This window comes from Jaculus jaculus, chromosome 2 (assembly GCF_020740685.1).
Source record: "Jaculus jaculus isolate mJacJac1 chromosome 2, mJacJac1.mat.Y.cur, whole genome shotgun sequence".
Lineage (NCBI taxonomy): Eukaryota > Metazoa > Chordata > Mammalia > Rodentia > Dipodidae > Jaculus > Jaculus jaculus.
The window spans coordinates 7402732-7428409 of NC_059103.1; the positions used below are offsets into that span (position 1 = coordinate 7402732).

The 25678-nt window shown below is 48.4% G+C and overlaps 2 protein-coding genes across 3 annotated transcripts in view; one reads left to right on the forward strand and one right to left on the reverse strand.

The window, feature by feature from the left end:
- The window catches only part of C2H7orf50 (chromosome 2 C7orf50 homolog), a 121780-nt gene that overhangs the window by 30324 nt on the left and 65778 nt on the right, over positions 1 to 25678 (forward strand). The window lies entirely within an intron of this gene.
- Gper1 (G protein-coupled estrogen receptor 1) lies at positions 11260 to 20778 on the reverse strand. Of its 2 annotated transcripts, XR_006635782.1 has the most exons (3): positions 20574 to 20778; positions 16571 to 18259; positions 11260 to 11645 (listed from the first exon to the last, which is right to left on the reverse strand). XR_006635782.1 is itself a non-coding variant. In XM_045144143.1 (2 exons), exon 2 carries the CDS (start codon positions 17994 to 17996, stop codon positions 16869 to 16871), a length of 1128 nt encoding a protein of 375 aa, XP_045000078.1. In that variant the 5' UTR covers positions 17997 to 18259; positions 20574 to 20778; the 3' UTR covers positions 15867 to 16868. The 2 variants fall into 2 exon arrangements, 1 of the variants encoding a protein (XP_045000078.1); XM_045144143.1 differs by lacking the exon at positions 11260 to 11645 and having other exon boundaries at positions 15867 to 18259.

A 25678-nucleotide genomic window follows, 5' to 3' on the forward strand; every position in this document is an offset into this window, starting at 1 on the left:
ACCCTGAGACTACATAGTAAATTCCAGGTCAGCCTGAGCTAAAGTGAGACCCTACCTCACATGAATATGAACATTAAATAAAGTGCTTACTGGGCAGTTTGGTGAGCATAATATATGCATTTAACCAGACAAGAGCAGGCTTTATACTCTTAGGCTCATGACCTCCCCTGCCATAGGCTTTTGATTAGGTTTTCAGTACCAGTCATGTATTCCCTCCCATAGGGTGAGCTCCTAGTCCAAGTAGAGAGCAGTTGGTTTACCTAGAGCAGACATGCCACTATTGCATCCATTGGGTAGTTTGGCCAAACTTGAGGCTTCCAGTGTCCATTGTTTTCACTGCTGATGACTTCTGTCTCCCATAGGGCTGTAGGCAGTGCAGCTTTTTCCAGATTTCAGTTGGCAGGTCTACAGGGAGAAGGTTTTCAGCTCAGCCCAGCTTGATTTCTCAGTGACCCTGCCACCCAGGCATGCGAAATCTTCAGCAATAGGGTTTTACCATCTGTTTCTCAAGGGAATCCTAGGGCCTTGCAATATCTTGTAATGTTTTGGAGGCAACAGGGACTTCCCTGGCCAACAACTTCACTGGAAGGTATCCCATCCCTGACATTCAACATTTTCTAGTAACAATCTATGGCTTCTGTATGTGCCATTATCCAAAAAAGCAGGTTTTCATATGTCTTATTCTAAATATCTTGAATCTTGATTGACCCCCTCCCCTTTTACTCAGTCTCTTCCCCTGCCCTCCCTTAGGCCATTACCCTCTCTATAATCTCTTCTATTTACATATTTATAAAACCATTCCCTTAAGCCCTTCCCTCTCCTCCCTCCTTATAGCCTTTTTCTAGTTTACTGGCCTCTGCTACTGATTTTTGGTTCCAGCTCACACACAAGTTTACACATTTTGTAGCTAGGATCCACATACGAGAGAAAACATGCGACATTTGGCTTTCTGGGCCTGGGTTACCTCACTTAGTATAATCCTTTTCAGATCCATCCATTTCCCTACAAATTTCATAGTTTCATTTTTCTTTACTGCTGAATAGAACTCCATTGTGTAAATTTACCACATCTCTGTTATCCATTCACCTGTTGAATGACATCTAGGCTGGTTCCATTTCCTAGCTGTTGTGAATAGAGCAGCAATAAATATGGCTGTGTAAGTATCTTTAAGGTAGTAAGAAGAATCATTAGGATATATGTCTAGGAGTGCTATAGCTGGATGTATTTTTTGTTGAGTTGCCCTGTCAGCTGATGAGAGTGGGGAATTGAAGTCACTCACTTCAGTTGTGTTGGTGTTATCTGTTACCTTAAGTCTAATAGTGTTTGTTTGCTGAAATTAGGAGCCCCCATGTTAGGTGTATATACATTTAGGATTGTAATGTCCTCCTTTTGGAGTTTTCTGACCTTTTAATGTTTCCTCACTAATGTTGGTTTGAAGTCTATCCTGTCAGATATTAGGAAAGCAACCCCTGCTTGTTTCCTAGGCCCATTTACTTAAAATACCATTGTCCATCCTTTCACCCTAAGATAGTGTCTGTCTTCTATTGAGAGATGAGTTTCCTGGAGGCAACAATCCAGACTGCATGCCTGTGTCTTTTGGTTGGGGCATGGAGGCCGTTGATATTAAGAGTTATTGTTGAAAGGTGTGTGTTTATTCTCACCATTCTTCTTGTTTTGTAGTGCTTCCTGACTTCCCTTTACTCTCTTGCTTTAACTGTTATTTGAGTATAGTTTAATTTTTCCTGTTTCTTCATGTGTATGCTTTGTTTTCTCTTCAGCATGAAGGATTCCTTTAAGTATTTTTTGTAGTGCTGGCTTTTTTGTAATAAGTTCCTTTAGCCTGTTTTTGTTGTTGAATGTCTTTATTTCTCCTTCAATTTGGATAGGATAAGTAACCTTGGTTGACAATTGTTATTTTTCAGAACTTGGAATACATCATTCCAGGCCCTTCTGGCTTTTAAAGTTTGTGTTGAGTAATCTGCTGTGATCCTGATGGGTTTGCCTATATAGGTGACTTGCTTTTTCTAACTGCTTTCAATATATTTTCTTTGGTTTGTGTGTTTAGTAGTTTAATAATGTGACAAGGAGAGGTTCTTTCCAGGTTTTGTCTGTTTGGAGTTCTCAAGGCTTCCTATATCTGCATTGGCACCTCTTTCCCAATTTGGGGAAAATTTTCTTCTATGATTTTTGTTGAAAACACCTACTATCTGACTTCTGGCCAAGGTGGCGACCGCCTAGCTGTGCTGCAAATCCCAGGGAAAGATAGGCAAGACATTAAGGTTTTCCTGGGTCTTCTTGTCAGTAGGAGGGCTCAGAGGGGTGGGAAAACAGGGAAACGCAGATCCCCTCGTGGGTGGGTAGAACACCCATTCCACCAAATAGCTGGGCGCCCCGCCGTAGCAGCCTGTCCTGACCCCGGTCCCGTGCTCTGTCGTGGTGCCCCGGCCCGTGCCCCGTCCTGTTGGTGTGCCATCCCCGGCCATCCCCCATTCTCCTGTGGCGGGGGAGCGCAGACTGTTTCCGGGTCCCAGTGTTCCCAGCCAGAGTTTGGGTTGCTTCAGGGCTTGGTACCTCAGTCCCCCTCCAAGCTCAAACGCAGGCAGCTTTGGCACATTACTGTTTGAGAATTCAGGCAACTTTGGCGCCCCTGTCAGGCAGTAGATAGGCGGCTTTGGCAAATGGGAGCCAAAGCCCAGGCTGCTTGGCAACTGCCCCAGGCTGCCTCAGATTCCCAGTGCGCTAGAGCCCAGGCTGATCCACCCACCTAATTGCCCATACACTGTCATGAGCAGACCACAGCACAAAAGAAATAACATGAAAAATCAAATGCAAGAAAACGCCTACTATGCCTTTGGATTGAACTTCTCCTACTATGCCCTGAATTCTTATGTTTGATCTTTTCATAGTGTCCTGAATATCTTGAAATTCCCATTCATACCTTCCTATTAGCTTGTCTTTCTCTTTGTTGGATTGTGTTAGATCTTCCACCTGGTCTTCTAGTTTAGTATTCTCTACAGAGTTTTTTATTTCATTAACTGTGTTATTTATTGCTAGTAATTCTAACTGGTTTTTCTTTATCATTTCTATTTCCTTATTTATGTGTAGTATTGACCTCTTTATTTCATTAAATTGGCTTCCTGTGTCTTATTTGCTTCCTTTGATTTCTTCTTTGAGTTCTTTGAACATATTTATAATCATTCTTTTGAAATCTTTCTCGGGCATTTCCTCTAACTCATTCTCACTGGAGGTCATTTCTAATGCATTAATACTTTTTGGTGGATTTATAGTGTCTTGATTTTTGGTGTTTCTTGTGTTATAATGTATATATTTTTGCATCCTGGATTATTTAATGATTGGATTTTCTAGTTAGCTGGGTATTATTAGATGTATTAATCAATCTGGTGTTATATATCTTCAGGGTAGGAGCTTAAGGCTCTAGGTGTGGCTTTCAAGACTCTCAGAGTATCTACAAAAGTGACTCTAGGTGTTGGGATTGCCTGATATGAGAGTATTCAAGTAGGCTGAGTGGAACCAAATACAGATAGTTTCTAAAATTTAACTAAACAATGTACACTTTCAATGAAAAACAGCACAGAGTATCTAAGAGTAGGTATGACAACCAGATCCTCGGTCTGTCCCTTAGGCTGGGTGGTGCCTCACCCACTCCCTTAATCCTGGTCACAAGGAGGTTAAGATTTCTGGTCTGTAGAGGGTTCCAAGTCAGCTTGTGACCAAGTGAGACCCTTCCCTAATGTATAACAGAAGAGGAAACAAAGCCACTATAAGTCAAGAAGCACAAATAACGAACCCAAAATACAGTTTATTTAAGAATGGCAAATCTGATCATCCATCAGATTTAATATATGATTTATCCTGATAAGAAGATGCAATTAGCACTTCTGGTTCAGGCCTATATACCAGGTTTATTAGGTGGATACTGACCTGTTGTAATCCCAGTTATCTTTTGGGATGATTTTGGTCTGTTATTCTGCTCCTGCTTGGGTCCCGCTGTTGGTTCAAGTTGGCGTGGCCGTGTCCCTGGACCGCTGCTCTGTTCACTGGAGCTGGGCACAGGCGGTGGGGGAGGGGAGGCTGCTGATGCTGCTCTAGTTCTCTCGCTGGTCCACGTGTTCTACCTTGTGATATGCTCCTCTGTTCACTGCTGTTCTCCCTTCACGTTTCTTGAGTTTGCGGAGAGCGCTGGTGTGAGTGGAAAATCCCCTCACCTGGCTTTTCCTGCGGCTCAAGCCGAGCCTGGGGGCTGGCTGGCGCGCTGCCGCTGCTGCATTCCCGCCATCCTGCCGGAGCCGCTTCTGCTGGCCTGTGCGGGCTCTGCATGCTCTGGATCTCTCCTACTTCTCCGCTGCCGTTTCAATTTTCTGTACACCTCACTTTTTAGGAAAAGTGTGTATTTTGCTGGGTTTTTTTTTTTTTTTTTTTTTTGGCTTCCCCCCCACCCAGGCTGCTTTGGCGTGGTACCTATGCTGCCATCTTAACTGGAAGACGACCTGGTTTAGATATTCTGTTCTCTCCTTCATCCATCTACTGGTGAGACTTCCCACAGAGGGCTTTTTTTTTCTAACTGTGTTTTTCAGTGTTAGAATTTCTGCCTGTTTCTTCTCGAGTATTTCTATTTCCTTACTCCTGTCTTATAATGATCTGCTTACTTCACTAAGCTGGTTTCCTGTGTTCTTTTGGAATTCCTTCAGGAGTTTGTTTTCTTCTTTGATTCCTTTGATTTCTTTGAGTATAGATTAAAAAAAAATTTTTTTTTCTGAAAACTTTGTCAGACATTTCATCTAAAACAGTCTCATTGGTGGTCATTTCTGATGAATTTATAATTTTTGGTGGGGTTGTATTATCTTGATTCTTTGTGTTTCTTGTATTATAATGTAGGAACTTTTGCAACCTGAGTTGATTTGATGCTTGGGTTTTCTAGTTATCTGTGGTGCTCATAGACTTGGAAATCCACTTTATGTACCTTCAGAGTAGGAGTTTAAGGTGCCAGGTGTGGCTCTTGTCCTCCAGCCTATCCACAGAAGTCATCCTGGGTGTTGAGTCTGCCTGCTAGTCAAGTATTTTGGTGGGCTGGCTGGCGCAATTTACTGGCAAAATTCTAAAATTCGACTGAGTAATATATACATTCAGTAAAAACCAGCACAGAGTATGCAAGTGTGGGGATTGAAACAAACAGATAACCTTATCAAGCCCAAATCCCTAAGGGTGTGTGTTTTTCTATACCCTTAATCGGGTCAATCTGGGAGGTTGAAATTTCTGTTCTGAAATGGGTTTTATATCAGCCTGGGTCTGAATCAGACCCCACCCCCAATAATGACAGAAGAAAAAGACAATATATCAGCCTGGGTCTGAATCAGACCCCACCCCCAATAATGACAGAAGAAAAAGACAATATATCAGCCTGGGTCTGAATCAGACCCCACCCCCAATAATGACAGAAGAAAAAGACAATATATCAGCCTGGGTCTGAATCAGACCCCACCCCCAATAATGACAGAAGAAAAAGACAAAGGCCCTATGAATCTGAAAGCATCAAAGGCAACGATAGTCAATCCCCAAACAGAGCTTAATTGGCAAAGCCAACCGTGAATATGCAATCAATAACCTGTCCTGACATGGAAAGAGAGATTAGCTCTTCCAGTGCAGGCCTCTGAATTTGCTTTTTTGTCAGTCAGTCGTGTTACCTTTTGGAGTGGCTTCCAATCTCACCAATGCTTAGTGTCCACTTCCATCCCTTTGTGTTGTGCTGTGGAGCTGGTGCTCTGATCAGCTATGCTGGGTGCCTGCCACCAGGGCTGAATGCGTTCTCCAGAGGTACCTGGTTCTGACAGGGCATGGGAGAGTGAAGGAAGCCTGGAGTTGCACTGGAGCTGCTCAGCTGGTCCCACCTGCATTCCTTTCAGCAGCTCCTTAGCTGATTTCTTCTGTCTCCCCTGCAGGTTTGATGAGGTTGGAAAATCCCCTTGTTTGGTTTGCTCCTGCAGCTGAATGCCAGGCTGGGTGGACACACAGGTCTGCACGGGCCACAAGCACCTCTGTGGGATTCTGGCCAGTTTCCTCCTTTCTGGCAGATCTTGGTCTCTCCTGCTTCTCTGCTGTGGCCAATAAAACCCTATACACCTTCACTTTTCGGAAGAAAAGTGTATTTTGCTGTGGGTTTGCTTAATCCCTCCATAGGCTGGTTTGGTGTGACTCCTATGCTAAAATATATTTTTTTAAACATCTGAATGTGGGAAAGTGCCTCTGGCTTACATGGGTACTGGAGAATTGAACCTGGGTTCTTAGGCTTCACAGGCAAATGACTTAACCACTAATCCATCACTCCAGCCCCTTCATTGGAGTGTTTTGTTTTTAATTTTTTTAATTTTACTTTTTTTTTTAAGAGAGAGAGAGAATTGGCACACCAGGGTCTCAGTCACTACAGTTGAACTCCAGACACTTGTATCACCTAGTGGGCATGTGCAACCTATGGTTGCCTCACCTTTGTGCATATGGTTTACGTGGGATCTGGAGAGTTAAACATGTGTTCTTAAGCTTTGCAGGTAAGCACCTTAACTGCTAGGCCATCTCTCCAGCCTTTGTTTTGTTTTTTGAGGTAGGGTCTCACGTTAGTCCAAACTGACCTGGAACTGACTCTGTAGTCCCAGATTAGGCTTGAACTTGAATTCATGGTGATCCTCCTACCTCTGTGCCTCCTGAGTGCTGGGATTAAGGGCATGCACCACCACATCCAGCTTGTAACCTCTCTTTCTCTTTGTGATGCTGGAGATTGAACTCAGGACCTTGCACATGCTGGTCAAGTATGCTAATGCTGAGCCATACCCCTGCCCCCTCACTGAGAGGTTCTAGGAATGTGCTCTACCACTTCGGTTTTTGAGATAGAACTATACTATATAGCTTAGACTGGCCTCAAATTTATTGTCCTTCTGCCTCAGCTGACAAGTGCTAGAATCACAGATGTGTACCACCATGCCTGGCCTGCTTGATGCAGAAAGATGGAGCTGGGGAGCCCAAGGTCCATCCTTTGCCCCATTCTGAGAGAAGACAGCATTCCTTTTGTGCCTATGGCTGTACCCCATGGTGAGCTGTGCTTCTCCTTGGTCTTGGCTGTTCTTAGGGGTGTTGACCCCTGTCGAGTCTAAAGATTGGAAGTGCCATGGACTCCCTAGAATGTCACACCTTATTTCCTAGAGCTCTGAGCACATCGTTCACAGAGACTCAGTTTCCTTTCTGTACATGTTATTGCTGTTATTCATGTCAGGCAGTATGGCTGTGCTGTCTGTCGGAGGGCCCAGGGCTGCTCGACTGGCTGGGCCAGAGTGTGCATTCCTCCTGGCTCTCTTTGGGCACTGCCTGCAGGGACAGAGAACTGGCCTTCACCACTGTTTCCTTGATCTTAGAGAATGATTGACTACATTCCACTTTAATTTTTACTAAAGTTCTTTCTCTCTATTTTTAATTTAAAAACCTATCGAAAGGCACCCCAGATAATTAGTTTCCCACTGTGGAAGAGAAAATAAAGCTTGAAATTACCAGGCAGTAAGTGAGAAGAGAAAACTTTAATTAGAAGCTTTACAGTAAACGTTGGAGAATAGCTTCTAGGATTCCAGATGGCTTATGCTCTGGCCCTGTTCAGGACACACTTTGCAGTTGCTAATGAAGTGTGTGCAGAGTGGGGCATCTCTGCTTTGTAGAGCAGGCAGAAAGGAGCTGAGCAGAAATATATGCTTGCTTTGCTGAGAATAGCACATTCATGAAGAGGTGGCCAGCCTGCAAAGACCCACCCACAGCTTCAGGCCGCTGGTGCTTAGCCCAGAGCTTTTCTTTTCTTTTCTTTTCTTTTCTTTTCTTTTCTTTTCTTTTCTTTTCTTTTCTTTTCTTTTCTTTTCTTTTCTTTTCTTTTCTTTTCTTTTCTTTTCTTTTCTTTTCTTTTCACTTGTGTGCATGAGTGCATGTTCCAGCGTGCATGGGTGCTCCTGTGTGTGAGTCCACATGTAGGTGTTAGCATCACTTGTCTTCCCCATTTGCTCTCCACCTGAACTTTTGAGACAAGATCTCTCACTGAACACAGAGCTAACCCATTATGCTAGGCCAGCTTAGCCAGCAAGTCCCAAGATTCTCCTGTCTTTGCCACGCCAGTGTTGTGATTACAGGCACATGTCACCACACCTAGATTTTACATGGGTTCTGGGGGTGGAACGCAGGTCCTCCTGCTTGGGCAACAAGCATTTTACCCACTGAGCCATTTCCCCAGCACCATGCTCACAGCTTGTCCTTTTGAGTGTGTGCTTCAGTGCGGCTAGCGGTCACAGAGGTCTTCAGCCCCCACCATCACTTTAACACCAGGACATTTGCTTCACCCAACGAGTAGCCCTGCACTCCCTGACAGTTACTCCCTCCCCTCCCTTGTCTCCTACAGCCACTTCTGTCTCTGGCTCCACCATAGTGTGTGGCCTTCTATGTCTGGCCTTCTTCACAGAGAAGCATTTGCAAGGTCCGTTCACCTGTACTGAGTCACTATTGCACTTGCGTTGTTTCTGAATCAAACTTTTACTTTCAAGCCCAGCCTGGCCTGGAACTCATTACTGTCTGGGCTGACCTTGAACTTGTGGCAGTCCTCCTGCCATAGCTTCCCAGTGCTGGAATTATAGGTATGCCTGGCTAACACTTTCCTCTTTTTTGGGGGGGGGGGTTGTTTTTTGAGATAGGGTCTCACTCTAGTCCAGGCTGACCTGAAATTCACTATGTAGTCATGTATTCTCAGGGTGGCTTCAAACTCACAGCCATCCTCCTACCTCTGCCTCCCAAGTGCTGGGATTAAAGGTGTGCACCACCATGCTCGGCCCCTCCTTTTTATGAATAGCATCCTGTCACATGAAATGATGCTTATCCATGCAGGTATAGGATACATCTGATGGAAGTGTAGGCTCTTCTCCTATTGGCTGCTGTGGGCATCTGTGTACAAATACTTGTTTGGACACCTTTTCCACTTCCTTGAGCAGGACAGAATTCTGTTAAGATCTCTTAGAAAAACAAGTGATTAGGAGCTGGAAGCATGCAATAGCAGTAAAGCAACTGCTTAGAATTCACCAGTGAGGGGTGTGGCGTAGCAGAACATTTGCCTAGCATGCTCAAGCCTCTGGGGTTCCAGCCACAGTACTCCATGTGCAGTACTGCAAAGGCAAGTTATTTACTGTCATGAAGTTAGGAGGTGTGAAATCAGCGTCCTTCATGTGTTGTCCCATTGCTTCTATGCCTCTGTGCATGCTTGTACTTATGGGCAGTTGGTCCTTAGGTCCTTCCTGAGAATGGATTCATATCACACAGCACAGCTGTCAATCTCAGAAAACTGGACACTAGTATGAATCTGTTAAAAAAATTATCTGGGCTGGAGAGATGGCTTAGTGGTGAAGCACTTGCCTGTGAAGCTTAACGACCCCCATTCAAGACTTGATTTCCCAGGACCCACGAAAGCCAGATACGCAAAGTGGCACATGCATGTGGAGTTCATTTGCAGTGGCTGGAAGCCCTGGCATGCCCATTCTCTCTCTCTCCCTCCCTTTTTCTCTCTCTGTCTGTCGCTTTCAAATAAATAATAATAGCAAATTAATTAATTAAAAATGAAAATTAAAAAATTATTTACTTACAAGCAGAGAGAGAGAGAATGAAAATGGGTGTATCAGGGCCTCTAGCCACTGTGAACAAACTTCATTTGCATGTGCCACTTTGCATCTGACTTTACCTGTATGTTAGGAATCAAACCCAGTTCATTAGGCTTTGCAGCTTAACTGCTGAGCCATCTCTTCAGCCCTGGTATAAATGTTTAATACCCAATATGCTAGACCCATAATATCCTTTGTAATTTTTTTTTTAAGATGGGGCCCAAGCTGGCCTCAAACTCAGTGTGTAGCTGAGCATGACCTTGAGCTCCTGGTCCCCACCTCCACCTCCACCTGCTAGGGTTACAGGCGTGTGCCACCATGTCTGGCTCATCTTTTCCCCAGTGGATGACGCCTCTTCCCAGCGCTCCATGGTCTTCTTTATGCTTGTTGATTGTACCTTTTCTCTTGAACTTGGAACAGTCACTCTACCCTGTCCCTGTGGCAGTGACAGTTGTGATGCATGCTCCTCCTTCACCTCAGGTTTCTCTGCCTTTGCTCTTAGTTAATCAGGTCAGATGAAACTCCTGTCCTTCTTGGTATGTGAATGACCGCTCAGGGAGAGTGTTTCAGTGGCTGGGCAGTGACGCCCTGCTTTTAGGAGCCACTGTGGTGGACACATTGTGTTCTGCAGGCGCCTCGCTCCTCACCGAATGCCTGAGAGTTCCCTTCTGGAGCTCTTGCCTGTACGAGCCACAGAGAAAGCTGCTAAGGGACCAGCCAGCGTCCCTCCCTGACCCCCAGTGCTCATGCTCATGTTCCTTCCTCAGCTTAGGATTGTGCTTATGTGAATTACTTATTCATCTGGTTATTACTGGGATGGACCATGGGCTGTGATTTAATAAAAGCCTGTAACTGTTGACTCGTCTTAATTATCCTGTTGTTCACATCATCCTAGTTTGGCCCTTGGGAGTCCTGGATGTGACCCTATCACCTTCACAAAGCCTTTCTCACTATAGGCCCATGTCCCAGGCATCCTGACCTGAACCTGCCTCATCCCCCAGGGTCCCTGTGGAGACCAGAGCTGCTCTGTGCTGCTGCCCACCTTCTGTCCTAGACTCTGAGTGCGTGGAGCCAGGGGGGTCTGTAAACCCTGTGCCCATATGCTGCATGCACCTGTGGACATGCGCCAGTGGGCATGTACAGATCCACATGCCACACACATACACACACATCTGTGTGCATTCACATATATGCATTCACAAGCTGGTTCCTGTTTTAGAAGTGTTGAGTGTGAGCTGGTACCCTTGGCTCCCATTATGACCATAGGATTCTTACCTCTCTCTGTCCTGCCCTGTGACAGCACAACCCCCCTGTGCCTGATTACAGCATGGCCGAGCAGGTCCAGAGCTTGCCTCGACCCTGCAGAAGACAGCCTCCTGGGGTTTGCTTGGGGTCTCTCTCCCATCCTTCCTCTCAACCTTAGCTTTTGTTTTTAAAGGAAAACTTTTCATTTTAGAATCTGATCTATGCGTAGCATTCATGTCTGTATTTCAGTTAAGGTCAGTAGGAAAGCATAAAGATAGGCGACCTGCTGACCTCAGAACTGTGCCAGTCTGGCTCTCAAGCGCACCGTGTGTGGTTCCTCCAGCATCACTGCCGTGAAGAAGGTGGTTCAGCAGCTCCGGCTGAGGCGAGTCCAGGCTCAGCTGCGTGAAGGTCTCCCAGGCAGCTGCAGACTTCTCAGTTCTGTCTGCAGAATGCGCAGCATGACCCCTGCTGAGTGGCGTGTCCTCCTGCAGACCCCCCGAAGTCTATTCCTTCTTGTAGTCACATCCTCAGAGGCTTCCTAAACCACTTGTCACAAACCAGTGAATAGTCAAAGAACTAAACGGAAGCCTGTGTAAAAGCTTCCCTGTAACACGCGCCATAAGCTGCGGCCTTCTGCTCGTTAGTCTTTAGCATCTGCCTCTCCAGGTTTTCACGCATTTCTGTGTCACAAGGTTCTAGCTGTCTTATATACACTGGCTGTAGAACACAATAAAACAGCATAAACATCAAAAAACATAAAAATATCAAGACTGAAGTTTTCAGCAGAAATCTGTTCAGATCTCTTAGCCGGGGCTGGGAAGATGGCTAAACAGTTAAAGGCACGTGCTTGCAAAGCCCGCTGGCCCAGATTCGATTCCCAGGCCACCCGTGTAAGCCAGATGCAAAGAGTGGTGCAAGTGCCTGGTGTTTGTTTGCATCAGCAAGAGGCCCCAGTGCAACCATACGTGCGTGCATGCATGCACACGCGCGCGCGCACACACACGTACACACAAACAAAACTTTAGAAAAGATCTCTAGCAAAATGACTTAATGGAACGACAGCAGGTCATTGACTGCTGTGAGGTTAATGTATAAGGAAGAAAACACATGTTTTACTCAAATTTTCAGTAAGTAATTTTAGACATAGTACTTACTACAGCAATAAAAACTGAAATATTGTGTTTCTCTGTAGCAGTATAATTTACAATGAAAATACTCAGCCAGATGTTATTTCTTTTTGAGAGAAGACATTGCTGTGCTGCAGTACCTTCTCATTGCTGGGACACACCCATCCAGAAGCAGCTTATGGAGGGAAAGGATTTATTTCAGGGTTACAGATTCCAGGAGAAGCATTTGAAGAACCTGGCTCACTTCATAATCCACAGCAGAGATTAAGTAGGAAGCTTAAGCAGAAATACCTGAGGCTATGGATTACATACATTTACATTCAGGCCACCCCACTGGGTAACCCAGTCTGGTCTGGACTTGTGATCCTCCTGCCTCAGCTTCCTGAGTGCTGTGATTACAACTTGCACCACCACCCCCTGGCCCGAGCCAGATCTTTTTGATCTAACCAGAAATCTTGTTACTTTCTCAAGAAGGCTTTGATGTGTAACTCATGCAGGCCTGGAACTGTGGTCCTCTTGCCTGTAATTCCTGAGTGCTGGGATTATCGATGTGGACTTCCCTGCCTGGTTTATGTGGGTGGAACCCAGGGCTGTGTGCGTGCAAGACAAGCACTCTACCCACTGAGCCCACCCTTGGACGACTAGACCCTCATTGACTTAGTAATCACTGTCTTACTAAAAATGTTAGCGAACCAGAGTCAAACAGTCCTGAATTTCACAGTTTACACAATGCTGTTTATTAGAGAATGGCAACTCCTGCCAGGCGTGCCAGTGACACTCCATGTTTAAGGGCTGGCAGCAGAAAAGCCTCCGGACTGTGTCACTGCACAAGCCTTTTGGGACAAAGAGCCAGAAGACAGCAAATATGGCATCCTCAAGTTTGTTGTTTATTATGCTGGCTTGCTGGTGGAGGGCTTGCTTCTGTCCCTGCAGAGTAGCTGAGGGTTAGTGAATTGCATACTGCCACTCCCCACTAGGGCCTGGGAAGTGGGAGGCCTAGGCCACAGTCAAGAGCTGATTATTAAGCACAGAGAAAGTGAGGGATGGTTTTCAGTGTTCAGTCACTGCTTCAGCTCTTCATGGGATTTGAACAGCATTCGTACACAGGAGTGAACCCAGTTACCAGGAAACAACAGTGCAATTAAAACGCCTTGATTTTATCTTGTGTATTCTTGCCAAGAGTTATTCTGTTAGCCTCCAGCCAGCTCCCAGACGACATGCTGGAGAGGGGCCAAGTGCGCGCAGCCCTGCAGGGCCAGCCCTCCCCGCCCAGCTCACAGGCTGGACTCCTGGATTCCAGGGCTCCCAAGGCTCTCTGCCTCACCTTACCCATCTAGCTATCCTGCCTTGTGGCTTGGGGTACACATTCTTGCACCACCCCAACTCCCCAGAGGCTAGGTCCATACATCAGCAGGAGCCGTGTTCTAAGCCTCTGTGTGGCTTGGGTTGCCACAAGCCAACGTAAGGAAGACATGGGGTCAGGAGCCCCGGGTAGCAGGTAGCATCCAAAGGGCATCTGCTGTGTGTGCAGCAAGGCCTGGGCCTGGCCTGGGCAGTCTCAGGTGGAGCCGCCCTGGTGGGCTGTTCCTGCTGCAGCCGAGAGGTTAAAGAAGGCACAGCTGGCATAGGAGTGGATTGCCTCAGCAGAGCCCTGTCCCTTCAGTGACGTGCTCGGCCTTCGGGCAGACACAGCTCCACCTAGAGTTGCCAGTGGAGGTCTTCATACTGACTTTTTGATGTGCCCTAGGGTGCAGCATCAAAGAAGACAGTGGCCCTGGCTCCCTGACCACCTGTGTCCTTTGACCCGCCAGATAGCAGGGCTGTGGCATGCTGATGAAGAAGGATCATGGGTGTTGGAGGGACTGAGGTTCCAGAGCATTTTTGACCCATCCTTTGCTGTCCAGGTTTTAGAGTTCATAGGTGCTGGTCATTGGTTTTTCCTCTGAGTGGTGTAGGGCTGTGGAAAGCCTCAGACACTGGACTTGCTCTCTGACACCTTGCCTGCCTTCCCACCATGCCACATCTGGAAGCCTCTGCACATTTGGGGCATCTGCATCGTAGCTTGTCACACTGGGCCAAAGGAAATGGGTGGAATATACCTTACGTGTAGTCACAGGTGCCGTGTGGTACCCAGCCCAGCCTCTTGTCTGTGGCTTGGGGTGGAGAGTCTTTGCCCCTCACTGTTGCTAAAGCCAGAGTAGGAAACTTAACCTTGCAGTAATGTCACCCTGTCAGGGTTTGTAGCCCTGGTTCTCAGCTGCTTCTGTCAGCTGTGCCCTGTGTTCCTAGAGGAGCAGCACACAAAACAGATTCATCTTGGGGGCTCAATGATGGCCCCTGCCCCAGTTGTGGGCTCTGAAGGACAGTGCCTCATGGGTACCCTTTCCCCTGTCCCAGTGGTGGCTCTCTACGTGTTGGTTTGGGTGGGACAGGCTGGAAAAGGCCTGCTGTGTCCTGCTCAGATAGGCCAGCCCTGTGTGGGACTGAGATGCCACTGCCAGGTTACAGTTGAGGACAAATGCACTTCCTTTTTCTTATTTATTTGAGAGAGAATATGTGAGAGAACGGGTATACCAGTCTTCTGCCACTGCAAATGAACTCCAGATGCATGTGCCCTTTTGTGCATCTGGCTTTACATGAGTACTGGGGAATGATCCCAGGCTTTGTAAGCATGCACCTTTAACCAGTAGGCTACCTCTCCAGTCTGGAGCAAATGCTCTTGTTCCTGGAGAAGACTTCTACCCAGGGTCATTAGTGCAGAGAACACAGGCATTCTAGGCCAGCAGCCATCCCTCTCACACAGCATGTGCCTGACAAAACCACTCTTGTATTCTTGGCTAAGGCCAAGTACACTAACCATCTGCTCTCATTTCAAATGTTGTCCTTAAATTTACTCACCTATTTCCTTATTTATAAATAGAACTATATGCTATCAAAAATAAGAAAGCAGAATCATTGCTTTTTGTGTGTGTGTGTGTCAAGATAGGGTTTTGCTCTAGTCCAGGCTGACCTGGAATTCACTCTGTAGCCTCAGGCTGGCTTTGAAATTACAGTGATCGTCCTACTTCTGCCTCCTAAGTACTAGGATTAAAGGTGTGCACCACCACACCCGACAGAATCATAGCTTTGAATGAGACTACTGTAGGCCATTTTTCTTTAACCTGTAGGTGACCTTGTGTTCTCCTCTGGGGTCTGCCCCAACTCTAAGGTGTGGTCTCTGAGACCCTCGGCTCCTTAGCCAGAGTAGCATGTGGGTGGGCAGAGAGTGGAAGCAGAAGCTGGAATGTGGCTGGCCCTGTGACACCAGACACAGCCTCTGCACTGGCCCCGTGTGCACTGCGGCTTCTAGCATGAAAGCAGAGCTGGACACCTGGCTGTACAAGGCAGACACTTGCATAAGGCTAAGCACAGCTTTGTACATTTGTGATAAGAAAGACATTTTGGGGCCAGGCACACACCTTTAATCCCAGCACTTGGGAGGCAGAGGTAGGAGGATCACCATGAGTTCGAGGCCACCCTGAGACTACATAGTGAATTCCAGGTCAGCCTGAACTAGAATGAAAACCTACTTCAAAAAATATAATAAAAGTAGCCCGGCGTGGTGGTGCACGCCTTTAATCCCAGCACTCGGGAGGCAGAGGTAGGAGAATCGCTGAGAGTTCAAGCCCACCCTGAGACTACAGAGTGAATTTCAGGTCAGCCTGAGCCAGAGTGAGACCCTACCTTGAAAAACAAAAAACAAACAAACAAACAAACAAAAAAATATATATATAAAATAAAAGACATTTTTGGTGTCCAGACAGCACATAGCCTGTTAGACCACACTATTTCACACATCTTGGAAGTACCAGGCATTTCTGGCTTGCTGGACTGGATGTTGGTGCATAGATGAAGTGCTTTGGGAGATATGTGGGCCAGTGAAGCAATGGGGAATTTCCTTTGCAGGTTAGGGGCCATCTAGTGCAGGGGCTTTTTCAGAGGCTCCCCTCCCCTGTTTTCACCTTACTTAGGAGTTGCATCCATTAGAAGAATCAGCACAGGACTACTACTACTATTGATAAGCACGGAGCCACCTACATTTCACTGTTCCCACTGTTGTTATTGTAGAGGCAGACCTTCAACCCACATGCCACAGCATATCACAGAGGCACCCCACTGCCCTGTGCGGCAGTTCCCCCACAACCTCTTTCTACATTCACGTAATAGGAAAGACCATTGTAAAAACCCACAGCACCAAGGTGGGTACCCCAGAGTAGACAGGCAGGCATTTTGTCAAAGGGCCTTCCCAGCTCAAACACTCTGGTCACTCAGGAGTTACAGGTGCCAGCCTTCAGAGAAACAGGAGAAAGTTTGTGTGCCCTCCCCAACTTCCAGTGCACTGGTTAACGTGTGCATGGTCTACACATTGCAGGCATGGGAGATGGAGTCAGTTTAGGTTAGGCGTATGTATTATGTCTCCAGATTTCATCCCCCAAGGTCACAGGCGTGTTGCTGAAATGTAACTAAGATGCTTACCTGGAATTACCCTCATCCTTTTGGTTGTCTTTGGCTAACAGCAAAAATCATCATCCCTTGAGAAAGAACACAATATGGAGAGAGCGAAAGCCAGGTAACAAACTGGTGCTGTGTCTTTTGAGGTCAGAGTTACATGCCCTAAGTCCTGAACCTGTGGGTGACAGCAGCCTAGGAGACAAGGCAATCAGAAGAGGCGCGGAGCACAGCTTTCTAGCAGCCCCAGTGTGCATGGCGGGGCCCACCCTCCCGCACCGCGTGTCTCTTGCTCCTGGGAGCTGCGCCACTCCTCCCCGCTTCCTCACACGGTGCTGCTGAACTTGCCGTCCGACTGCTCCGCACTGTCAGGAATGACCGCCTTCAGCGTGGTGTGGCAGAAGCGGTTCAGAGCTGGCAGGTTTGTCTTCTGCTCCACATACAGCCTGAGTTTATCCCTGAAGGTCTCCCCAAGGAAGCTGTAGATGAGGGGGTTCAGGCAGCTGTTGGAGAAGGCCGCCAGGTTGACAATGTGGCCCGTCAAGGGGTAGGCATGGCGGAAGGACTGCTGGCAGGGAGTGTCACCTGACTGCGCCCACCGCAGGAGGTGAACACTGATGAAGACATTCTCGGGCAGCCAGCAAATGAAGAAGACCAGGACGACAGCAAAGATCATGCGCAGGGCCTTCTGCCGGCGAGGACGCAGGCCCCGGTGCCGGTGGGCCCGGACCAGGGCCCGCACGATGAGCGAGTAGCAGAGGCCAATGATGGCGAAGGGGACAATGAAGCCCAGGGTGACCTCCAGCCACTGCACCTCCCTGACGTCGGCAAAGCAGAAACAGGCCTCCTCTGTGCGCCGCAGCTGCACTGCCGTGAAGGGCACCAGTGTGGCAGACACTGAGGCCATCCAGATGAGGCCGCAGCTGAGCCTGGCGTGGTGCTTGGTGCGGAAGAGGCCACAGCGCATGGCCTTGGCCAGCGCCAGGTACCTGTCAAAACTCATCCACGTGAGGAAGAAGACGCTGCTGTACATGTTGACCTGCAGGAAGAGGGACATGAACGTGCAGAGCACCGCCATGTCGTAGTACTGCTCATCCAGGTTGAACACCTCGATCAGTGAGTCTGCCACCAGGATGAGGTCGGCCGCCGCCAGGTTGATGAAGTACAGGTCAGGGATCGTCATCTTCTCCCGGAAGCTGATGTTTACCACCAGGATGAGAATGTTGCCCACAAATCCGATGGGGAAGAGGAAGATGGTATAGAGACACGAGAGGAAAAGCCCAATCACATACTGCTGGTGCTCCGACAGGTCCTCCGTGTGGTTCCCAGGGGTAGTACCTCGCAGCGGGCGGGACAGGCTGAGGGCCAGAGAGGTGTTGTTTGAGGCGGATGGCCACATAGGGCCTTGGTGAAGCTCCATGCCAATGGCGTGGGCCGGAGAAGTCACATCCATGCCCTCACCCCCACCTTTTTTAGCACTCACAGAACGGGTGGGGGGAGTGTGCTTTGAGCCATGGCTCCATCTTTACAAACAAAGGTGATCTTCGAAGTGAGCCAGGCATTTGTAAAGCAGGAACAGCTACCTCGGGGGTTGTTAGTTGTGGGAAGCTAGAAGAGCAGGCCCGGTGTCCAGTGTCTGGGCTGGAGCTGGCTTGGGTCTGGTGGGCTCCTTTGCAATGGACATCTGTATCTCCTGCCTGCCCAGAGCCTCATCACCTGAGAAGACAGGACAGGATTAAGTGTTTGTGACCTGAGCTTTCTGAGCAAACCAGGTATGTCATGTGAGTGTCAGCAGGGCAGGACACTTCGTTTTGTCCTCTTGGACATCAAGAGAGGGTGTCCCTGTGATGAAGCAGCAGCAGCAGGTGTAGGAGTATCCCGTTCTGTCCCTTAAGGGCTCCCACAGTTGGTAGTTTAAGTTGGGGATGAGTATGAGTCATCGGAGATGCAGCGGGACGCATTGGATAGCAGACTTAGGAAGTAACGTGGATGTGGGCTATGGGAATCTTAGGAAAACTACTGTTTGCTGGGACAGGAAGTATAATTAATTTCAGCAGCTGTTGGAAGGAGATGTAACATGGGAAGGGAAAAACCCAGCTTTTCTCAAAGGTAGTGGAGTCTAGGAAGCCCTGTGGGATTGAAGTAGGGCCTTTTCTTGCAATAAAATATGTAAAAGAAGCGTCACCCTTTTGCCGGTGGTAGTACTGAGTGCTGAATCAGGTACTGGGATTGGAACGCCCCTTCTGTGATAAGGGATGAGGGTGTCACTGGGCCTGAATGCAGCTCACAGGTAGAGCACTTGCTGCTCTGCACAGGGCCCAGGGCTCCGCCTCCAGCACGGCACTCACACTCATGCACACAGCTGTTTTAAGGAATAGTGTGACAGGCACGGTCATGGTGTGCACAGTCTGAGACTAGCCTGCTGAGCAATATGAGACCCTATCTCAGTAGGGAGGAAGGGAAAGACGGAGGGGAAATGCTGAGTTTCTCTCTCTCTCTCTTTTTTTGGCTTTTGGCTTTTGGTTTTTGAAGGTAGGATCTCACTGTAGCTCAGGCTGACCTAGAATTCACTTTGACTATGTATTCTCAGGCCTAGAACTCATGGCGATCCTCCTACCCCTGCCTCCCGCTTGCTGAAATTAAAGGCGTGTACCAGCATGCCCAGCTCTGAGTTTCTCTTTATAACAAATTACTGAAAACCTAGGGGGTTTTTTGTTTGTTTGTTTGTTTTTGAAGTAGGGTCTCACTCTAGCCCAGGTTGACCTGAAACTCACTCTATAGTCCCAGGCTGGTCTTGAACTCACATCAATCCTCTTACTTCTACTTCTACGTCTACCTCCCGAGTGCTGGGATTAAAGGTGTACACCACACATCCAGCATTTCTTACCACTGTTTTGTAACCTGGAAGCTGGGTTTTGTTTGGGGGTGGGGCATGGCTGGGGGGTTTCCTGTGCTTGCTTGACTTCTGTGCCCCCAGGTTTTCTGGTGTGGTCAGTCTTTTCAGCCACACCAGAGTGTCTTCAGACCCTGGGATGTCACAGCAGAGGGAGTGCTGGCCTCCACACTGTCATGGGCAGTCCCCTCCTAGGGTGAGAAGCCCTGGAGTGAGCCATCTTGCCTCCTGAAATGTGTCTCCTGCTTTTCTTGTGGGGTTCCATTTTACCTAGGAGACGTCCATTAGGAAGCAGTTTTGAAGAGATGCAAGACCAAACTAGAGGTCTATTGACCTATCTCACCACAATGCTGCTTTAAAAAAATAAATAGCTGCTCACTTCTGCATCCCCTTCCTGTCCTAGAGTGTGGGTAGCGTCTGTGCTGGGCTGGACAGGTGCCCTGGCACATTTGGTCTCTCACAGGTGGCACGCATTTGAGCTGTGTGAGCATCGCTATTCTGAGTCCACCTGCAGTGTGAAAGTCCCCCGTTTCATCTGTTTTTAGGTCTCCTCAGTGTGGTGTGTGAATGAGGTCAGCCAGGAGGCTTGCTCTGCTCAGGATCACCCCAGCAGCCCCTCAGTGGTTGCTCTCTCCCAAACCTGTTGACTGCCCCGTGGGGAAGTGGTGTAAGGAGACCCAGCTCTTCCTCACAGGAATGGCATCTTTCAGTCCTTGACCCAGACTGTGGCACTCAGACATCCTTACTAAAACTGGCCAGAACTACAGGCACAAGGTGAGCATTAAAATAGCTGGGTGTAGTTTTGTTTTTGACCTTGTCCTGGCAGGTGAGGCCAGGGTTTTCTAGGCTTCCAGAACCTCGGGGACTTTGTATGTGACAAGAGTGGCTGCAGCATGGTGTGACAGGGCACAGCCTGGAGCAGAGTGATAAGTGCTGGATGGGACGCACTGGGCTGCACTCAGTGGAACCCCTGCCTCGGTCACACCCAGCATGGTGTCCTTGCAGGGTGGAAATAGCCACTGCCCTTCTTGGGGGGTTTTAGCTTGGATGCCTGACCTGCCATTTCCATCACAGGACTGCAGGAAGCCTACAGCAGGGTACAGAACCCAGAACCTGGGGAGGGAGTGTGAACCTTACCTGTGCTGTGTGCTCCTAGGTCCATCGGGGATCTGAGTAGAGCCGTTTCATATTCCACCCCTGGGGGACTGCTGGAGGCACACCAGAGCAGTCACAGTGGAGGGACCCCGGACTCGCAGCACCTTGGGGATGGTGCCTAGCAGGGCAGCAGCAGGAGAGGAGAGAGACCGGACCCCACCACAGAGGCAGCAGGTTTGCTCACTGCTGTGGCTATCAGCGAGTCTGGCCTCTTGGCATAGAGCCTTCTTTATAGACTTCCCAGGCCTGCTCACTGGGCTCTGACCAGCCTCCTTTTAAGGCCAGCATTAACTCTTTTTTTGCTGGCTGTTTTTCTACCACATAGGCAATGAGCACAGTTCTGCCAGACACATTTTTCTGGAAGTTTCCAGCGTAACTGCTTTTCTTCACCACTGACACATTTTTTTTTTTAAGTGTGAAGGGATTATAACATTGCTTACCTTTGAGACAATAATCCTTCCTTATTTATTGAAACAAGCAGTAGCATTTTTGATTGTTTTAGCAATGTCCTGATTTTCAAGCTAAACACTGAATTTCCTAAATTAACCCAGTAGCATGTGAATAACACATAGAGAAAGAAAGAACTTTCACAGAGACATTTGTAGCACGGAAGTTAAACCCACAAGAGTCATGTATTTTGGCCAGAAGTGAAGGGTGGGTTTTTTGTGCTGTTGTCTGGGTGACGCTTTCCCTTCCTACCGCTCTAAGGAGCCATCTGAACACTCTTATCTTCCAGGTGGCCCACAAGGCCTACAAACCCTCTCCCGCCCCACCTCCCATCCCGGCTGCCTCCCATCTCTTTGTTGCCAGGCTTGGACCTTATTCAGTCAGGAAGGAATCCTGGCTTCCTGGGTCCTAGGGTCTGGGCAACCTTGTGACTGGTTATGATTCCCAAGTACCCACCTTCTGGTTGTTGGGATTTCACCCTCAGCTTTGGAGGGAGATTGGCAAAGTAGCCCCAGGTCAGAGAGTGGCCAGCACCAGCCAGGCATTTCTTTGATGCTTTGGGTACCATGGGCTTAAACTGCCCAGTCAAGTTCTGTGATCTTCATAAAAATTGAGCTTCATTTAGTCTTGCCTATCCTTTCTTGATGTCTTTGTGATTGCTGGGAAGCCATGTGGTTGAATATAGTGAGTGGGCCTTTGTGTTCAGAGCATAAGAATTGCAGATCACTGCAGGCGTGGCTGAGGTCAGCGGAAGCCGCCACATACTCTGTCCAAAACAAAGCTGCTGCAGGCTTGAAGAAGCAGGTACTTAACACTGTCAGATGTAGGTGGCACCAGGCACCTCTGGGGACACTGGCCTGACCACTGCCTCCCTATGTTTCCTGTGTGTGGCCAGCCTGTCACAAATGCACCTGACAGTGTTGTGTATGATACGGATTCATAATCTCTGTGACATGTATTGTGAGAAATATACAGAGTTCTGCTCTGAGCTTATGGAAAAATACTAGCGGCCGAATTTCTTCCAGCTGTAGCAGTTCCGACTCTACTGTTGTAGCATTTTTCGTTTGTGTGGCATGATTAAGTAAAAGGCTGACGGGCCCTTCAACATCTCTGACCAGCTTGTGGAGCCAAGATGATTTCAGCATTAAAAATGCCCGCAATACTATTTTGGAAGAAACAAATCCTGAGAAAATACAGCTTCCTCTTGAATAAAATAAATACAACGAAACTCAAGCCTTGAAATAGCCAAGGCCTGCCACTTAAAAATAGCCACTCCCAGGGCTGGAGAGATGGCTCAGTGGTTAAAAGCGCTTGGCTTTCAAAGCCTGCCAAACTAGGTTCAATTCCCCAGTCCCCACGTAAAGACAGATGCAGAATGTGGCATGGCCCATGCATCTGGAGTTCATTTGCAGTGGAAGGAGGTCCTAGTGTGCTCATTCTGTTAGTCTGTCTGTCTGTCTCAAAGTGCTCTTACTAACCCACACTCCACATTTCAGGATGTTGCAGTAGGGAACGGAGCTTCATTACCTCTGGGACTCCTAGTCTTCCCTGGGGTGCTCTGATCTCACACTCCAAGTATGGGACTGGCAGCTGGACTTGTGTGGATCGGTCTGACTGGGAGCCCATCCTTCTCTTCAATGCGCCAAGTAGTTGCAGCCCATGTCAGATTATCCCATTTATGGGGTCATGAGCCCTCTGACCCTCATCAATTCTTGTGTGGAAGATTCTGAAATGCCAAGAAGAGATTATCAACACACTGTTAAATCTGATGAAGCTTCCCTCTGGTCTCTCCCCAAGGTCCTCTATGTACAGTGTTAGGGATCCCACCCTTCAGAGCTGGGGCACCTCACTCTCTCAATGGGGCAAGAGCCTGAGGGACCAGCGGGAGCATTCATAGTACAAGATAGAACTGGGACCTGAGCCTCAATCTCCATCTCTCCCTCTTTGTCTTCTGATCCCCATCTGAGCAGCCCCAACCCTTCATGGTGGCCAGGGTCCCTCTCCTGCCTTCTGGAGAGACACTGTGCCAGCATCGGAGAAAGCCCAGTGTGCAGCGTCAGTAGGGCCTGTTCACCTCACCCTCTGTGCTTTTGGCTACGTGGAACTCTGCCATTTACCTAACCTGCCTGAGCCCCAGTGCTCTCTGGGATTTGGGAGTGGGGGTGTGATAGGGACACTGGGAAGGTGGGAGAGATGTCAAAGCCATTGGAAGGTGTTAGATTCTGCTTTCTTGGGGACCTGGCTTCTTTCCATTAGACTGTGACCTGTTAGCAGCTCAAAGTGGCAGCAGTTTACCTGAAAGGAACCACAGCAACTAGCTTCTGTGGTGTTCTTTGGTCCTGTCTAGAGAAATGCCCTACCAGCTCTGTGTGACACAAAGAACTTCGGGGTATTTACTACTCGTGATTGTCTGAAGCATTTAGCAAGGCAAGTGGGAGTTGCCTTGCTTTGTGCTTTGTTTGTTTGTTTGTTTGTTTGTTGTGTGTATGTGTGTGGGGGGGTTAGGGTTAGGATTATGAAGCAGAGTCTCACTCCTGCCCAGGCTGAGCTAGAACTCATTTTGTTGGCCAGGCTGGCCTTGAACTCAGGGTAATGCTTCTACCTCAGCCTCCCCAGTTCTGGTATTAAAGGTGTGTACTCTACACCAGACACCCTGCTTCATTTTGTATGTCATTGTGGTATTTTGAATATATGTCCCCCAGTAGACTCAGATGTAAAGTTTAAAACTTGGATTTCAAGCCACCTGGCTAGAAGAGGTCACTGTGGATGAATCCTGGAGTCTAGCCTTAAGGTATGTTGGAGGGAAGATCATATTTGGTTTTTCAAGGTAGGGTCTCACTCTGGCCCAGGCCGACCTGGAATTCACTATGTAGTCTCAGGGTAGTCTTGAACTCATAGTGATCCTCCTACCTCTGCCTCCCGAGTGCTGGGATTAAAGGCATGCGCCACCATGCCCAGCTCTGGAGGGCAGATCTGATTTCTAGCCTAAAAAGGTATGCAGAGAGTTTTGAGTTCTGGCTGGTTCTGACTCTTGGCATGGATCTATGAGAGGGGCCAGTTTCTTCTGCCATATTATGGAACTTCCTGTGGATGTGTAAGCTGGAAATAAACTCCTTCCTCCCATAAATGGTGTCTGGTTTGGATGTTCATCCTGGCAACAAGAAGCTGACTACAACAGACATGAACACAGCTTTTTTTTTTTTTGGCATGTATGTATGTATGTATGTGTGAATGTAAGTGTGTGTGCATGAGCACACATGCATGTGGAGGCCAGAGGTCAATGTCTCCCTCACTTGCTTTCCACAATTTAAAAAAATATTTTTTATTTATTTTGAGAGAGAGAGAAAGAGGCAGATAGAGAGAATGAGCACACCAGGGCTTCCAGCCACTGCAAATGAACTCCAGGTGCATGTGCCACCTTGTGTATCTGGCTTACAGGGTCCTGGGGAATCGAACCAGTGTCTTTTGGCCTTGCAGGCATATGCCTTAACTGCTAAGCCATCTCTCCAGCCCTCCAGGGTTGTTTTTTTTGGGGGGGGGCTGTGTATGTATAATGCAGTGTGTGTGTGGTACGTGCATATGTATGGGCCCTTGCAGTGCCCCTATGCTCACCTGTGGTGGCCAGTGTTGAATGTCAGCTGCCTCACTCCATCACTCTCCCACCTGTTCTTATTTGAGCTGGAGCTTGTTTTTCACAAGCCCATTGGATTTCCTGGTCTCTGCTCCTCTTTGCTTGACTGGGGTCACCTGCACAAGTGATGGTGCCCAGCAGTTTACATGGGATCTGGAGATTCGAACTCTGTGGTTTCAGGTCCCTTCAGGCCCTCATGCTTGCACAGGAAGTGCACTTAACGACAGAGCTCTCGCTGCAACCCTCCACTTACTGTTTTGGCTCTCACTCAACCTAGAGCTCTCCAGTTTGGCTTAGACTACTTAGCTAACAAGCCTGTGGATCCGCTTGTCTCCTCCTCCTTAGCTGTAGTTCTCACCACCTGCTTATAAGGAGAGACAGAGCATGAGACTCCCCCATGTCACACAGCAGCAAGGAGCAGGTCAGGGTCCGCGATTTCCCCAGCCAGGCTTCTGTGCCACCTATTGACCATCAGGAGACTGAATACCCGGGTGGTCTTGCCTTATCCCATCTGCCCACTGTGTTGTTGGGCAGTGCAGGCATGTGACTCAGCCTGACCTTATTTCTTCAGGGCCTCACTCTAGAGGTGGGAGCCTGGAGGTACACACCTTGAGGGAGGCGCATGGGAGATTCCTCTACCCACACCTGGCCACTCAGCATTGGAGGCCTCGTACAGGCACCCTCGGGTGTGCACTGCAGCACACGTACCCTCCCACTGCTGAGCTGTTTGCTAGAGAAAGTCTGATTTGCAGCCTTATCTTTCCGTATGCCCGCCCTGCCGCTGCCACCTGTCCCTGCCCAGCGCACATAGCCACATGCTGCCTGGTGGCTCTGTGCTGTTGACCTTTGGGCAGCCAGGCTGCCTCTGTGGTTACTTCCTCTGATTCTTGGAGGGCGATGGCAACCGGATCTGGACTCTGTGCACAAGCACAGAAGTGCAGGTGGGGGCAGAGGGGCTCTGCTTTTTGTGTGGGGAGGCCACCACCCCAGGGGTCATTCTGGGGACGCT